The sequence below is a fragment of the Falco biarmicus genome, chromosome 1, assembly GCF_023638135.1.
Source record: "Falco biarmicus isolate bFalBia1 chromosome 1, bFalBia1.pri, whole genome shotgun sequence".
Classification (NCBI taxonomy): domain Eukaryota; kingdom Metazoa; phylum Chordata; class Aves; order Falconiformes; family Falconidae; genus Falco; species Falco biarmicus.
The window spans coordinates 31,621,217-31,636,023 of NC_079288.1; the positions used below are offsets into that span (position 1 = coordinate 31,621,217).

Consider the following 14,807-nt stretch of genomic DNA (forward strand, 5'->3'; position numbering starts at 1 on the left):
TTTGCCAGCCCTGCTACCAAGCGAGTTATTACCCTAATAGTAAAAAAAAAAAAAAAAAAAAAAAAAAAAAAAAAAATATCAGGAATCTCCTGATCATTTTCTCTTCCTGGCATCAAACGCCCGCTGTGGCCCGGCCCCCGGCAGGTGGGCTGTGCGGCCGCAGCCCAGGTGTGCGCTCGCCTCAGCCAGCAGCTCCCTCTGAGGGGACCGTCCCCGCGGCTCCGCCAGCGCCACACGGAGGGCGTTCGGGTTTAATCTCCGCCCGCGGTCCCATGGAGCGCTTCCACAACGCGAAGGGACCGGCGGGGGGCGCGGGGCACCTCACGAAGCCACCGGGAGCGCCCGCAGCGGGCCGAGGCGGGCAGCCCTCGCCTCCGGCGGGCGGAGGACGGGGCGGGGCGAGGCGGCGCGCGCGCCGCCACGGCGCCGCGCCCAGCCCCGCGCGCGCTGACGTCAGGGGCGCACGTGGCCCGCGGGCCCGGGTGCGGGCTGGCGCCGGCGGCGGCGGGGCGGGCGCCGCGCCATGAGGCTGCAGCTGGAGCGGTGCCGCGGCGAGTGGCGGGAGCTGGAGAAGGAGTTCCGGCAGCTCCAGGTGAGGCGGGGGGCCCGGCGCCGCTCATCGCCCCCGCCTGCCCCGCCCCCCCCCCCCCCCCCCCCCCCCGACTCCGCGGCCGCCGCTCCTCTCGCGTTGCGCTGCCATCCCCGGCTCGGCTTTGCACCGCTTTGCTGCGCGGGGCTCGCCCCGCGGCTTGCCCGGGCTGGGAGGGGGCCTTGCAAGGAGCGGGGGACCCTTCCCACCCCGGCATAGCGCTGCCGGGGTGCGGGACGCTCAGCCCCGCCGCGCTGCGCCCGGGGGGCGCCCGGGTGAGCTGTGCCCGGCGGGGCCATGCCTGCACGGCGCCCGGTGCATGAAGCACAGCCGTGCGTGGGTGCGCATCCCTGCACAGCACCCCCGAACAGCCGCCGTGCCCTGGGAGCCCTCCAGGCAGGTGCTACGAGCCTGCGGGGCGCCCCGCAGCAAAGCACGGCCGTGCCCCGGGGCCGTCTGATGAGGCAGCCGGGGGGGGCGGGCCGTGGCTCCCCCCGCTGGGGGGACAGTGGGGACCTGGTGTTTTTGTGTGCCAGTAGCACGGCACGTAGATGCAAGTATCACCTGTGCTGCCAGCATCTCCTGTCCGCAGCTTCATTCCCAGCGAGGGGATAGGAGGATTTCAAACGCTGCTTTTCCATCTCACAAAAGTGCCTCTAGGGACAGCAGGACCTTGGAGCAGGGGCTGGGAGCTGTTCCTGAAAAATGCAAAATGCTTCGATCTCCAGAAACCTTCCTTTCCCTGTATATCATCCATGCTGCACCTGTACACGTGCTTGAAATCTTCCAGCCACTCTGCAAACATGAGAGGCTGTTCTTGCCCTGCGTGGCTTTTAGCCTCTTCCAGGCTCTTCCACACAACGGGAGCTGCAAACAGAAGTGAGCTCGTTGTCTTAATTAAAAATCAGTTCAGGTGGTCGGTTTGTTAACAGGAGGAAAGGTGGTGGTTGGGTGCTGGGGTGAGCACCAGCTGGCATGGGTTTGTTGATCACTTGGTTCCTGTACGTGCTGCTTAAGTCTGGCCTAAACCACAGCAAAATATAGCGACTGACCCCTGCCTCAGTTTCCCCATCTGTAAAAGGAAAGTAGAAATGCCACTGATGGGGTGGCAGCTGCTGGTGGCACGAGGTGTCATTGCCCAGGTGAAAAACTGGAATAACGTCCATGACCCTCACGTCCATGATCCAAGAGTTTCAGGGCTTACACATGGAGTTTGTACCTGGACATGGTGTTGCAGAAGAGGAGAACGTGGTGCTGTCATGAGGACGTGACTGTGCTCCAGCCCTGTGAGATGCTGGTGGTGCTTAAATGTGCTTTGGGGGAAGGTTCTGTGCTCCTGAACCAGACTCAAGTCAAACCGTGATGTGTTAAAACCCAGCTCTTCAGTAAGAAAGTACTTTGATGTGGGTGTCTGCTTGTGCTTGCCCTTGCACGTGGCTTTTTGGACATACTCACAGCATCTTTTGCTCTTGAGGAGCCTGGTTTTTCCAGCAGCAACTTGACCCCCCGCATCCCCTCCACACCTGCATCACCCCCCTTCAGCACCCGTTTTGGCTGCCCTGACTCTCATCTCTGGCTGGAGGTACTGGTCTGTGGCTGCTGCGGCTCACATTTTGGTGGAGCTCCCTGTTGGTGTTTTCCAAGGTACTTTGGTCACCACCACTAAAAGTGTGTCTTGTGCAATGTCAGCAGGGAAAAAAAATTGATGGTGGGCAGATATTTTTTGTGCGTCAAGGGCAGTGCCAGCCCCGTGGGGCAAAAGGATCCCGGTTTCATTGCGCTCCTGCCCTGTCTTGTATTTTAGAACTGTGTTGTAAGTTCTGGGTCAGGGGCTGTGTCCTCCTCCTGCAGAAGAGGACCTTGGACTCTGGTCATAGCTCCTGCCCCAGACGTGCTGGGTGGCTGGCACAGGGCTTGGATTTGGGGAGCGCTGACTTGAGGGGCTTCGAAGAGGCTGATGCTGCCACTGAGCATCCCCTTGGGGCAGTGGGCACCAGTTGTGAGATGGGGTGGGGGGACATCCAGGTTTGCAAATCACTTCTAACCAGCCACATCTGCAGTTTTTTGTTGTTTGAGTTGCAGTGCCTTGTCCCTGGAGCAGCAGCCTGAGAAAAGAGCTTGGGGCTGTGGGGCATTGCAGTTGTGGGGCAGGGACATGGGAAAACGCAAGTTGCCTTGCAACAGGCTGTTAATTTAAACCCTGGGTGTGAATGTGTAAACCAGATTTTGATTAGGAAAAAGCCCTGCCAGGGCTCCCCATAAATGTGCTTTAAGTCCTGCAAACGACTAAGTGCTGACCACAAGCAGGGCTGTTGCAAGTGCAATGGAAAACAGACTGTGGGGTACGTACAGAAAACGTAAAGCAGTTGTGGCGTGGGCCAGAGCTGCTGCCCACCCCTGGTCCGTGGGCAACGAGGCAGTGCAATTCCCATCAGGCAGTCATGGCCCCCGGCACCGTAAATCTTGTAAACTGTGCAGAGACAACACTGACAGCTCTGCTGGGAGCTCTTTAACTCAGGGCAAAAATGCTCCTGTCCTGGGTGCTGGGGCCTTTTGTTTTTCAGCACGTGTTTCCTACCTGGAGAGAGGGCTGTGGCCAGACCTGACCCTCCAAGCAGGTATTTGCCCTGTGGGTTATGTATGTTAATGTAAAGACAGTGCTGAAACTCCCTGTGGGTCCCCTTTGTAAGCAGTTGCCTCTTGATGAATAACTTCGCTACTAGCAAACATTATGTTATTCTAAGTCCCAGCGTCATTTTGAAATCGTTATCCTGATGTTTTTGGCTAGTGGTTGAATTTACCAGCTCTCAACTGACCTGTTTGCGTTTCCAGTAAATACTTGAACACTTTTTTGGCAAAGAGCTTCTTACATCCTTTGAACCAGCCTTTTAGAAGATGCTGTTGTGTGACATCTAGAGAAACAAAATGAGTTAGTGTGCGATCCAGGGAGCCCTGAAGTCCTGCCCGTGCTAAACAAAGCTAACCCAATCCTGAAACGATGAGACCTGCAGTGCCTGAATGTGGTTAGTTTGGTTATTAAGGTTTTTTAATTGGATACCAGAGCTTGTTTTGCATTGCTCTTGTAAATAATGAACAGCTACCAGCACGTCCTAAAGAGGAGGAGAGCAAAGATTCATTTTGTATGGTTTTGCCACCATGTTTATGCTCTGGGAAAACCAGGGCTAATTTTCTGTGGTCCTTGATGTGCCGGTAGATAAAGCAGCCATACAAATAGCTGTTTAACCTGCGCCTTCTCTTGGCACTAACTCTGCAAACTCTTTGTTTTCCAAGGCATAGATGTTAACATTTGCCCAGAGGTCATTGCTTGGTGCCTGGTTAGGTCTGAGGTCTCCCTGCACTTGAGAAGGTGGTGAAATCATTGCAAAGGGCAGAAGAGCAGAGCATGTTGATTCCCGAGCAGAGGCGCCTCTGCAGTTGGTTAGCCCGTTCTCGTTACGGCCAGTCAGATGCTTACTGGGGGGTTCAGGGGATCAATAATCTGTAATAAAGAAGTTTCCCTTGAGGAACATCTAATGCCCCAGGGAGGAGATGGGTTGAACCAGAGCATGGGGCAGAAGGTTGCTTCAACATACATGGGGTTGAGATGGCAGCGGTGGCCCGGAGGCATCTGAACCCCCAGGCATGGATTTGTGGCTGGTTTTGTGGTGGTGTGGGGATTTTTTTGTTATTTGTATTTTTTTCTCCTCTGGGTCTTCATCTGTTGTCTTCTTTCCCCAGATTTAATCTGGCTGTGAAGTTGGTGTTCCTGCTCTGTGATTTGGCCACCCGTTTGATGGGGACAGATTGGGATCGAGCTGAGGATTAGTGGCTTTGTTACAGGGTAGGATGGGAATGAGGAGCTCCTGAGCGGGAAGGCTTGTTAGAAAGAGAAAATGAGATGAGCGTAGAGAGGATGCTCTTCCTTTTGCAGGAATTTCATTATGGTCCATTTAACCCGTGCTGGATCTGCACTTGTTTGCAGGGGTGCCTGCTGACTCCCCAAAACCCAAGGGTTTTGCTTGCTTCCTTCAGAGGCGAGGAGCAAACGCAGTGTGTAACCTAGAAGGGCCCTTCCTACTGATCATCCCCTCTTCTCCTGCAGGAAACACACAAAGTTTACAGGCAGAAACTGGAAGAAGTCACCAGCTTGCAGACAGCCTGCAGCAGCTCCATACACCGGCAGAAGAAGACACTAAGGGATCTGAAGCACAGCTTGCAACGGTAATGGGAGACCTGGAGGGTGGAGGAGGCAGGGACGGGTTGTTTTTCCTTCCCAAAGGGCTAAAATGTTTGGATTTTTAGCATTTTAATACACAGTTTGTGTTGCAATGCTAGTTTTGCTCATTACTCTTGAGTCGTCTCCATCTATAACAGCCAGGTAAAATGATGGAGTCCTGTAAAGAAAGAAGATGTTTGAGGAAGCCTGTTTGGGTCCACATCCTTGTGGTCCGTGCCGTGTGCTGCAGCACTGCACAACTTTTGGTCCTCCTGTTTTGCTAGGTGAGCAAAGCTTTGCTCCATAAGCCGTGTGCTGGAAGAGTGGCATCAATCCTTGAAACCCGAAGGTGGTACCTTACTCCTGGGTGGGTTTACAGGAGGTAGCAGTCTCTGACTGCTCAGCTGATCCCCAGGAGCCACAGGCTAAATTCCTTGTGTACAGGTCTGAGCACACCATCTCCAGTGCCGTGGGTTGCTAACACCGCTGTGCATTGCTCTGTTTTGCGTTAATTGGTAAAACCGCAGTTTGTCGGTAAATCATCAGCTATGCGCTGTGTTACATCCTGAAACACTTCATGCCTGAAGAGCTGCAGCCTCTGCAAGGGCAGTGCCTGAAACCATGCGCAAAGTTCCCAGAGTGGAAGGATTTCCTGCAAAAAAGCAGAATTTTCCCTAAGTGCTCTGCTAGGAAGAAGTAGACGATCCTGTCACTGCACTGAGCTGAAAAGAGAAGCCGATTTATAAACCAGCTGCTTGAAATAACTGACAACAGTGAAATAAAATCGTGGCAATTCAAGTGGTGCTGCAGAAACACAGGAGCAAAGCGCGTGACGGCATCAACCTCCCACAGTTAGCTTTTTAACGGCGTGGATTTTATGGCAACATTCTTTTCCTTTGAATCAAAAGGAGGTAAAAGCACAAAGGGGAATCTCTTTGTTTCTGTGTTCTTGCAGGTGCAAGCCTAGAGCAAGTCCTGAAGAGTTTGCCCTCATTCAGGAGATCAGCAGCCAGATCAAGGAGAGGCAAAATGCCTTCTTTGACATGGAAGCCTACTTGCCGAAGAAGAACGGGTGCGTGCTTCACCGGCAAGACCCGCACGCTCCAGGGGGGGCTGGTGGTTTAAGCGTTCACAGCGGTGTTGTTCCCGAAGGATAATGGGCATGTTGAAGAAATACATATAAAACGAGATTAGTCATAAACCTCTTGCTGAGCTGCTGCGTCAGTTGTGCACAGAATTCATGAGCTGGCAGTGTATGTAAATGTGCTGTGTGTAGGCAGTGCAGGTTTTCTTGCTGAAACAAAAGTAACCCTGCACTGGTGAGAGATCATGAGATTCACTGTTTCACACGGATGTTCTCCTGTGCTAAATTTTTAAAGACTAAATTAGCACAAAATTTTTTTTTTCAATAGTGTTTTCAACTGACTTAAGTCATACTTAGCTTCAGTTGGGGTTGCTAGGACAGATTTCTTTCACTTGTCAAAGGCTGTGTGACGCTGCAGCCCCTTGGGAATTTGGATCAGAAACTTTTCTTCCAGTTTCTCCCCGTTATTTTGGATTTTGGACAGTGCAAACTACATATCTCACCCTTAGACTGTAGTGCAGAAAAGGGACCAGAAAGTAAACTTTTTCACTGACTTCTGGGAAATGCTGAGCAATCTTTCCACATTTAAATTCTCTTCTATAGTCTCTCTCTCCAGTTTGCTGTAATTAAAAACCAACAGCAAACGTGGCTTAGGCAGAGACACCAGTCTCATCAGCTCCAATCTAGGTCATCCTGTGGTGTTCAAATAAAATTACTTGCTTGGGTCTGCTCTTGTTTTTTCTCTTCCAGCTTGTACTTAAATCTGGTGCTGGGAAACGTGAATGTAACTCTCCTCAGTAACCAAGCGAAGTAAGTGAGCGTTTCCCTGCCTACGGATTTGGGTTTCCCTGGGGCCAGCTGTGGGAATGGGCTGGAGTCCAGAGGCAGGAATGGGTTTCTCATAGATCCGATAAAAGATGGAATGTTGAGGGTGGGCAAGTCTAGACCATGACATGGGGCCTGGAACACTTAGTGTAACTGATGGATTCAGTCTATCACTTGCTTTTAAGCCCAGCCTGTTGCCTCAATTTGTAAGGGTTTGGTGGTTTGGCTTTTTTTCAATGAAAAATGGTATTGCAACTTTGAGGCATATGGTGCTCTAGAAAATGGATTTTTTTTAAATTTTATTTTTTCAATCTTATCATGCCAGCTGAGAAACCAGCTCTTAGGGACGTAAGCCACTGTCTTGCAGCATAATAGCTGTGCAGCCTAGATGGACCCTGCAGGCAGAACGCTGCTTTCGCCGCCATGCACTCGTTTTCTAAATGTTTCAAGCAAAACCTCTGTCTCTGGGCTTGGCATGTGGATTTATATCTGGTTTGGAAAAAGTGGAGCCACCTTCCAGTAAAACACCCATTTGTGTTTATAAACAGTGGCTGTTCCCTTCCAGATTTGCCTACAAGGATGAGTATGAGAAGTTCAAGCTTTATCTGACGATAATCTTGTTACTCGGGGCTGTCGCCTGCAGGTTTATTCTCCACTACAGGTAAGCTGCGTTTTTACTTTTAGTGAAGTATTTGGAATAAAAATGTGCTGTGTTTGAACTAACTTACCTTCTGTGAAGGACAGTGAGACGGGCTCTGGCAGCTGGGCAGCAGGACAGCTTCTGCACCTCTTCTTCAACACTGGCAGGACCTGTATTTTAGTTACTTGCTTTTCCTTGTTTAACTTTTTTTGGAGTCTCTTGTAACTAAGAGAAGTCCAGCATCGTGTTTCCTGATCTGTTGGTTTTCTGGCATCATGCTGTGCTTGGGAAGTAGCAGTTGGTTGTCCCAGGCAGGGACCAGCACAGTGCTGCAGCGATGGGGTTGCGAAGGCAACAAGAGAGGATTTGCATGAAGTGATCAGACCTGACACGTTATCTCTAGGTTGTGATAAAATGCCTGAGCACCAACAAGCTTCTGCTATTCAATTTTCCTTTAAAAATGGGAAGGTGTTGGAGCTAGGCGCTTCCGCTGGGGTCTCTGCAGGTCTGGGTGAATGCAGGATCATACCAGGGAACGATGCTGCTGTATGTGGAGGCTGCCCCATATCCCCTTGGATTCAGGGGGTTGTAAATGGCAAAATAAAGTTTTGGGTTCCCCCCCCCCCCAGGGTGTAATGCTCTTCTGCTCTTTTAGTTGATTGGATTTATATAGATCTTATGGAATCTCCTCATTGAATTAGCCTGGAAATGCCTCTCTAAATTGGATCATCTGCTGCTTCCATGGTGCTTTCTCTCCTTCAGAAGGAATTAATGTCATCTCTGCATACCTGCTTATCGGCTCAAGATCTGCAGCGTTGCATCGGGAGGCACTTCCCGGAGGAGAGGGCTGAGCCTGGCGGTGCTGCCAGTGTGTGCAGTTCTGCATGTGGGGCAGAGACGTTCAGGACTTGGGGCTTTGTGGCTGTGGCCTCATTGGGGCAGGTGTTTGCTCGCCTAAGGGGAGGGATGAAAAACAGGGATTTTTTTGGAATGTATTTTTATAATTAACAGAACTTTTTTTTTTTTTTTCACTGCATGTTTTTTCTGTTTAACAGGGTGACAGATGAAGTGTTTAACTTTCTGTTGGTCTGGTATTACTGCACACTGACGATACGGGAAAGCATTCTCATTAGCAATGGATCAAGGTACCGTGCCACCTGCAAAAAAACTATTTAAAGCATGAAATGTCCTTAAAAGAAAAACGAGCAACAAAAGGGGATTCAGCTTGGCACTGGAGCCCAGCAAATATGAGATGCTGATGCCTCTCTTGTAAAGTTTCTTGTCTCCAGCCCCCTCCCCGGTTGCTTCCAAGGGCAGAAGTTTGAGGGGGAGAGGAAGGTGCAGTTCCTGAAAGTGCATAAGCTCTTGGTCCAAAGTGATGGGATATTTTTGGTAGCTATGGGGTGGTTGTAGATATGGTCTGGGGTGTAGGTGTGTGTGTGCTTTTGGTGAAAGGAGCAGCCTGAGGTACTAGCTCTGTGCAACTAGTTGTATCGAGGGAGAGTTGGTGGTTGGGGGTTAACTGTATACAGAGCTGGGAACACAAGTAAAACCCTGGGATGAGTTAATGGAAAGTTGATCTTTACTCCAAACCCTCGTTTCTTGGTGGCAGTCTTTAGTAGGGGTACCCTCAGGCAGGGTGCTGAGGTCCTGCCAATTGCTCCTGCAGGATCTCCCTTAGGTCTGAGTCAAGAAGTTGCTCGAGTTTGCATTTGTGTTTATATTTTAGCAAGAACCTGCTGGCTGCGTGTCCTCGGCAGCATTCACTACATCTCTTCCCAGCTGCTGGCTGAGTGGCTGCTGCAGCTCCCTGTTGCATTAATTAATTGACTTGTCTCATTTGCTACCTTTCAAGCAGCTAGCATTGCATTAGCCCAGCTTCCCGCACACATCCTCACTCTGGATACTGCACAGAGAACTTGTACGCTTCCTTGTAACAGTGCTTGTACAGGGGTGGACCAGCATGTGTGTTAGTGGCAGGAGTCGGTGTTGTCCTAATAAACTATCAATATCTAATGATCGGCTGGGAGCAGCTCATGGCTCCGTGATTCAGCCAGTTGCTTCCCTCTCTGAAGCCAGATGCTTCCATGATCTCCTTGAAATGGGGCTGGGAGGGTTTCTGGGAGTCTTGGCATTGCTGGCTGGATGCTTGTGGTCCCCACTCCTGATGCAAGAGGGGGTTTGTGCCTGGAGGCCGGCACCGGTGTGGCACGTGCAGTGGGAAAATCAGGGCCTTCCTGCTTTGCCAGAGGGGCAAAATCTTAAAGATGGGTGGATTTCTGGGAGCTGCTTGGGGACACAGTTCCCAGCATTAATGACAGGCAGCAGGGATGCAGCAGTCTCTTCTCTAAGTGTGGCTGTCCCTGGGGCTGCTGTGGGTGTGATGTCTTGTTTTGGGGTGCTTGCCAGAGAGGGGGGCAGTGCTATGGGGCCAGAGGTGAAGAGGAAAGAACAAAGTGTGGGGATGTAAAGTCTCCTGCCTGAGGCCAGTAGAGAAAGGTCCGAGCCCAGGCTGCATCCACAGAGGTTGGTCACAGTGACTTGGGTGCGTCTGGTGTTGGAGGTTGCGCACCTCTGGTCGGAAACACCTCATCGTGCTGGCTTAGTTTCCAAGGCAGCACCATCCCTGGGGCAGCTCTTCACTTCTTGATTCTGCCTCACTACAGCCTTTGCTCACTTCACTGTCATTTTCTGAGCCTTCTGCAGCATCTGTGCCTGAAAGAAACAGCCACCTCATAGGAAGGACTTGGAAACGTCACTTATTGGCATGGCACGGAAGAAAGGGTGTGTGGGCTGAAACTTGTGCATCATTAGTCACCGTGGTGCCTCACGCTGCAGGGGCTGCTGCTTGCTGTGCTGGAGAGCTCGTGGGAGCACGTGAGACGTGCCCTAGTCCTGAGCCTCCCTCCACCAGTCACAGATTTGTGGCCCCAGCTAAGCCAGATTGCCAGGACAGTGCTCCGTAACACTCCTTTTGCTTGAGTTGAGCTATTTTGTTCCCTGTCCTTCCTTTTCCCTCGGGTCAGGATAATTTTTTGTCTGTAAAGCCAGAGTTACAATGCTAAAATCCACGTTTCTCATCTAACTACCACATTTTTTTCTGTTCAGGATCAAAGGCTGGTGGGTGTCTCATCACTATGTTTCCACATTCCTGTCTGGAGTAATGTTAACGTGGTGAGTCTGCTCTTGCCTGCTCGAGGTGCTTCAAGCCTGTTTCACAGTGTTTGCATCATCTGAGCATTTAAATCCAGCATGACCGCAAAGCTGTAGCCACACAGGCACATGGCAAAGCATCAGACTTGGTATTTGTCTGATGTTACAGATGTTTTCAATGATAAATACAACGCTGCATGTTTGTATTTACATTGCTGATTTAAAAAAACAGAAAGAAACCCAAACCGTAAGTCCTAGCTGCGCTGACAGTAGCAAAATCTCTGCAAGTCTCCCGATTCCTCTCTGTGTAACTAAGCAAACAAGCAGCTCTTAGCTTTAGAGGGAGGACACTACAAATTGAACCTGTTTGGTGCTTTTACTGAACCCAGATTACAGAGTATAAAGCCAAAAATGCAAGTTACCTTCCAGTGGGTGATGGTGTTGGTCACACACCACAGCGATGAGCCCTGCACACAGCCCCTGTGCAACCTGTCTCAACTTTGGCATGAACTGATTAGTTCAAAATTATTTTAAAATGGCAAATGTTTCTGCTCTTGAATCTGTGAGGGGATGACAGTGACTAGAGCAGAAGGTCCACCGTCCTCTGTCTGTCCTGAACTGCCCTTAGGATAAGGAGCATGGCCACCACCTGCTCCGCCACTTGGATTCTTGATGCAGATGTTGCTGAATGGCCTTGATTGCTGCCTAGAGAATACTGCGATAAGCAAATAATAAGGGGCAGGGGGGGCAGCACTTACACATGTTGGGAGGGGAAATCCAATCTATGAGAGCGTTTCCTATGTGCCAGAGTTGTGATGTGCGGCCGTAGCACCCTCTCTGGGCTCCCAATGGGGTGGAGAGGGCTGGGTACCAGCTGCTTGCTTCATTTGCTAATGGGATCCAGCTTGGCGGTGAAGGGGGAGGGCACAGCATCATATGCTTTTTATTAAACAAATAGACCTCCTTTGTATTTTGCTTTCAGGCCAGATGGACTCATGTATCAGATGTTTCGCAGTCAATTTTTAGCATTTTCAATATTTCAGAGTGAGTATATTTTACCTTGCTAATTCACAGGATAAAATAGTTTTGTATCTTATGTGCTGAGAAAAAACCACCTCTCCTTGGTAAATACCAGCGTATTAAACTGTAGGAATATAAAGACAGCATCCAAATATGCAGTGTAGAAATACAAACAACTAAATGCTATTGGATTAAACATTATTAAAATAGTTTGATACGTTTATCATACCACTTGAATAGCCAACGTGATGATGTTTTCTCTCTCCTCCAGGTTGTGTTCAGTTCCTACAGTATTATTATCAGAGGGGCTGCCTTTACAGACTCCGTGCTCTGGGGGAGAGAAACCACTTGGACCTTACAGTAGGTGAGGTTTTCTGCAGTACTTCCTTTGCAAAGTTTTTGCCTGGTTTTTAGATGCAGTGTTGGCGAGGGGGCTCTGTGGCCTTCCAAGGGTGAGCTTTGCAGAGCTGCCACCCCACTGCCCGTGTCTGAAGGCAGGAAGGGGAGCGAGACTTTTATCCCCCTCCTCAGGCTCTGTGGGTCAGGAGCAGAGGGCTCTGAGTTTTGTCAGCTTTTGAGAGGATTAAGATGGAGGTTTTGGTCATCCCCATCCTCCTCCTCCTCCCACTACCACACTTTCAAGTATGCATTTTGAATTGGTTGGTTGTTGCAGAGCAGGACGGGAATAGCCCTTACTGGGTGGTCTGGGTGGGGAGGGCTGCAGCTCTTCTGTGCTCACTGTGCCTCTTCTGCAATCCAGAAGGATTTCAGTCCTGGATGTGGCGGGGGCTGACGTTTCTCCTTCCCTTCTTGTTCTTTGGGCACGTAAGTTGTTGGGCAATCCTGTTCCTCCCCCTGTGGCGCGGGGCCTGGGAGGGTCTGCCACTGCGGTTGCAGCACCATAAGAAGGTGCTTTGGGTCACACATGCATGTGGCAAATGTTTTGAAGGGTTTCAGGGTTGGTTGTTGTTGTTTTGTTTTTTGCAAGTAATGAAATTGCTTCCCCCACCCCACTCCCTTGTAGTTCTGGCAGCTATATAACGCAGTCACGCTTTTTGGATTGTCGAGGCATGAGGAGTGCAAAGAATGGCAGGTACGTGTTGGTTCTGCTCAGAAAAAAAACAGACGGGGAGAAGGGGGTGTTTAACCACATCCTTAAAGATATTTGAGCATCTGACCCCATCTGAGCATCTTGGGATGATGTGGTGCAGAGCCTGTACAAGAGAATTCAAAATAAATGCAAATTACTGTAGGGAAACTTGTACCCATGGGTGACCACACAAACTGAAAGGCAGAGTGTGTAGGGGGAGGAAAATACATGTGGGTGAATCTCTCTCCATATTGCTCATGTACATTTAATAGCAATGGCTGCTGAGCTGCTGGTGGTTCTTTATGGCTGATCTATGGGTCACCTATACAAAAATATGATGACCAAAAAAAATGATGGCAGTGAATCACTTCAAAAACGTGTTACCCACTTTATTGCCCCACTTTTAGGGATTCTTCCACTTGTTTTCTTGGTTGCTGTCACCCATTAAACACGTTTTTTCCAGCTGTCCTGTAGATTCAGGTTGGACCACATCATGCATGCAGTGGTGCACGTAATCAGATGGTCTTTATTTTGGTCGGATCTTGCTGTAACTTCTGTGCTCACTTTGTTCAGGAGGAAAACACTTTCCCTCAGAAATGTGGCATTCCCCCACGCTGGTGCGACTGCTGTTTGGGCTTGTAGCATAATGTTAATCAATTAGACTTAATGATTTAATTTTACTATCTGGTGGAGTCTAGCAGTGTTGAATACAATCCATGTTGTAATATTAAGAAGTAGTAAATACTACTTAAATGATCATGATAAAAATATACTTCCTGTTAACCCACACAGCTGGCTGTGTGGCTGTATTGGCTATGATCTACTCTCCTCGGATCTCCGTGCTAATGGATCCCTGGATTTTCCAACCAAGCCCCATCAGAGCTCACTTAAATGTGGCCAAAGCAGTACCCTCAGCTCTCACTGGTTTGGGGTGTTTTTGGTTTTTTTTCCCCTTCCTCCCCTCTCAGGTTTTTGTGTTGGCTTTCACGTTTCTGCTGCTCTTCCTCGGGAACTTCCTCACTACTCTCAAAGTGGTGCACACTAAACTCCAGAAAAACAAAGATAAAACGAAGAAGCTGTGAACCCCCACTCCCCGGCATGCTGGCTGCCGTCCCTCTACCCGCAGCAGGCTCTGGCTTTAGGACGCATCCTGCTAAACCCCAGCTACACAACGGACAGGCTCGGAAGGACTCCTCTGTCCCCGTGTTTGGTGAAGGATATGGACTCTGCCAGCACAGACTCAGTATTAACGCAAGCATGGCTCTCCAGTCTGCAGTCCTGCTATTTATGTATATTTAAGACAAAACGTGTTTGCTTTTGGGGTTTTTTTTTCTGTATATAGAGCAGCATGTACCTGCCTGGTGAAGCGCCAGCACTGGGAGAATGTGGGATCTACTGTAATTCCGATTCTGGAATGATATTTAACACTTCCTGGTTTTATTATTTAAATTCTGGGTATTGGATTTGCAAAGGTTTATGAACACTCTGCGTTGATCAGTGATACAGACTGAATGCTGTTTTTAAAGGCGTGTGTTTGTTTAAGACATATTTTCAGTGGCAATACTAACCTGTATGTACTGTGAAGAAAAAACCCCAACCCATCTTTGTACCATACTGCTGCTATATACACTTTTAAAAAGCTATTTAAAGAAGAGAAATCCTCTTTTGAAAACAAAAACCAAGCAAGCAAAAGAAGTTTTTAAATGGCAGAGAAGTCTGCTAGCCCTCTTCCAGGGAGACCAGGTCATCTGTCCAGGCCTGGAAAATACCTAAAATAAACCGTTCAATATGCAGCTGCTTCAGCCCCTTTTTAATAGCAAATACACTGCCCGTCGCATTGTTTTTTTGAGACACCCTTCTGGAAAGGGAAGGACAGGTTCAGCAGAAATATTAAAGACTTTCTGTAGATGCTGCACTTGTACCAGTAATTAACAGAATGTAAATGGTCATTCAGGAGGATGGCAGAGGACAAATACTGAGTGCTGTCCTGCTTAACTCCTTGTGCTGCTTGAACTTAAACTTATTCATATAAGTGTCATTTGGGTGCTGTAACGTCTGTACCTCCTGAGGCCAGCTGCAGGTTTGTGAGCTGCTTCAGGCAGCGTCCTTCGCACCGGTGCAGGCTTCTTTTGAGCTAGCACAAAGCCCAAACTGGGCACATGCTCTGGCAGAGCGGGATCTGAAAATGGT

General features: G+C 49.6%; 1 protein-coding gene across 3 annotated transcripts; it reads left to right on the forward strand.

The window, feature by feature from the left end:
* The first annotated feature begins 443 nt into the window (after window positions 1-443).
* Window positions 444-14,129, forward strand: TMEM120B (transmembrane protein 120B). 3 transcript variants are annotated; one of them, XM_056335917.1, is made up of 12 exons: window positions 444-592; window positions 4,692-4,810; window positions 5,761-5,877; window positions 6,640-6,699; window positions 7,280-7,375; window positions 8,410-8,499; window positions 10,463-10,528; window positions 11,490-11,551; window positions 11,799-11,891; window positions 12,288-12,352; window positions 12,552-12,624; window positions 13,586-13,662. In XM_056335917.1, the coding sequence occupies exons 1-12, from the start codon at window positions 524-526 to the stop codon at window positions 13,660-13,662; spliced, it is 987 nt and encodes a 328-aa protein (XP_056191892.1). In that variant the 5' UTR covers window positions 444-523. The 3 variants fall into 3 exon arrangements, 2 of the variants coding, with proteins under 2 accessions (XP_056191892.1, XP_056191883.1); XM_056335908.1 differs by having other exon boundaries at window positions 448-592; window positions 12,552-12,620; window positions 13,586-14,129; XR_008821432.1 differs by having other exon boundaries at window positions 12,288-12,620; window positions 13,586-14,129.
* The last annotated feature ends 678 nt before the right edge of the window (window positions 14,130-14,807 follow it).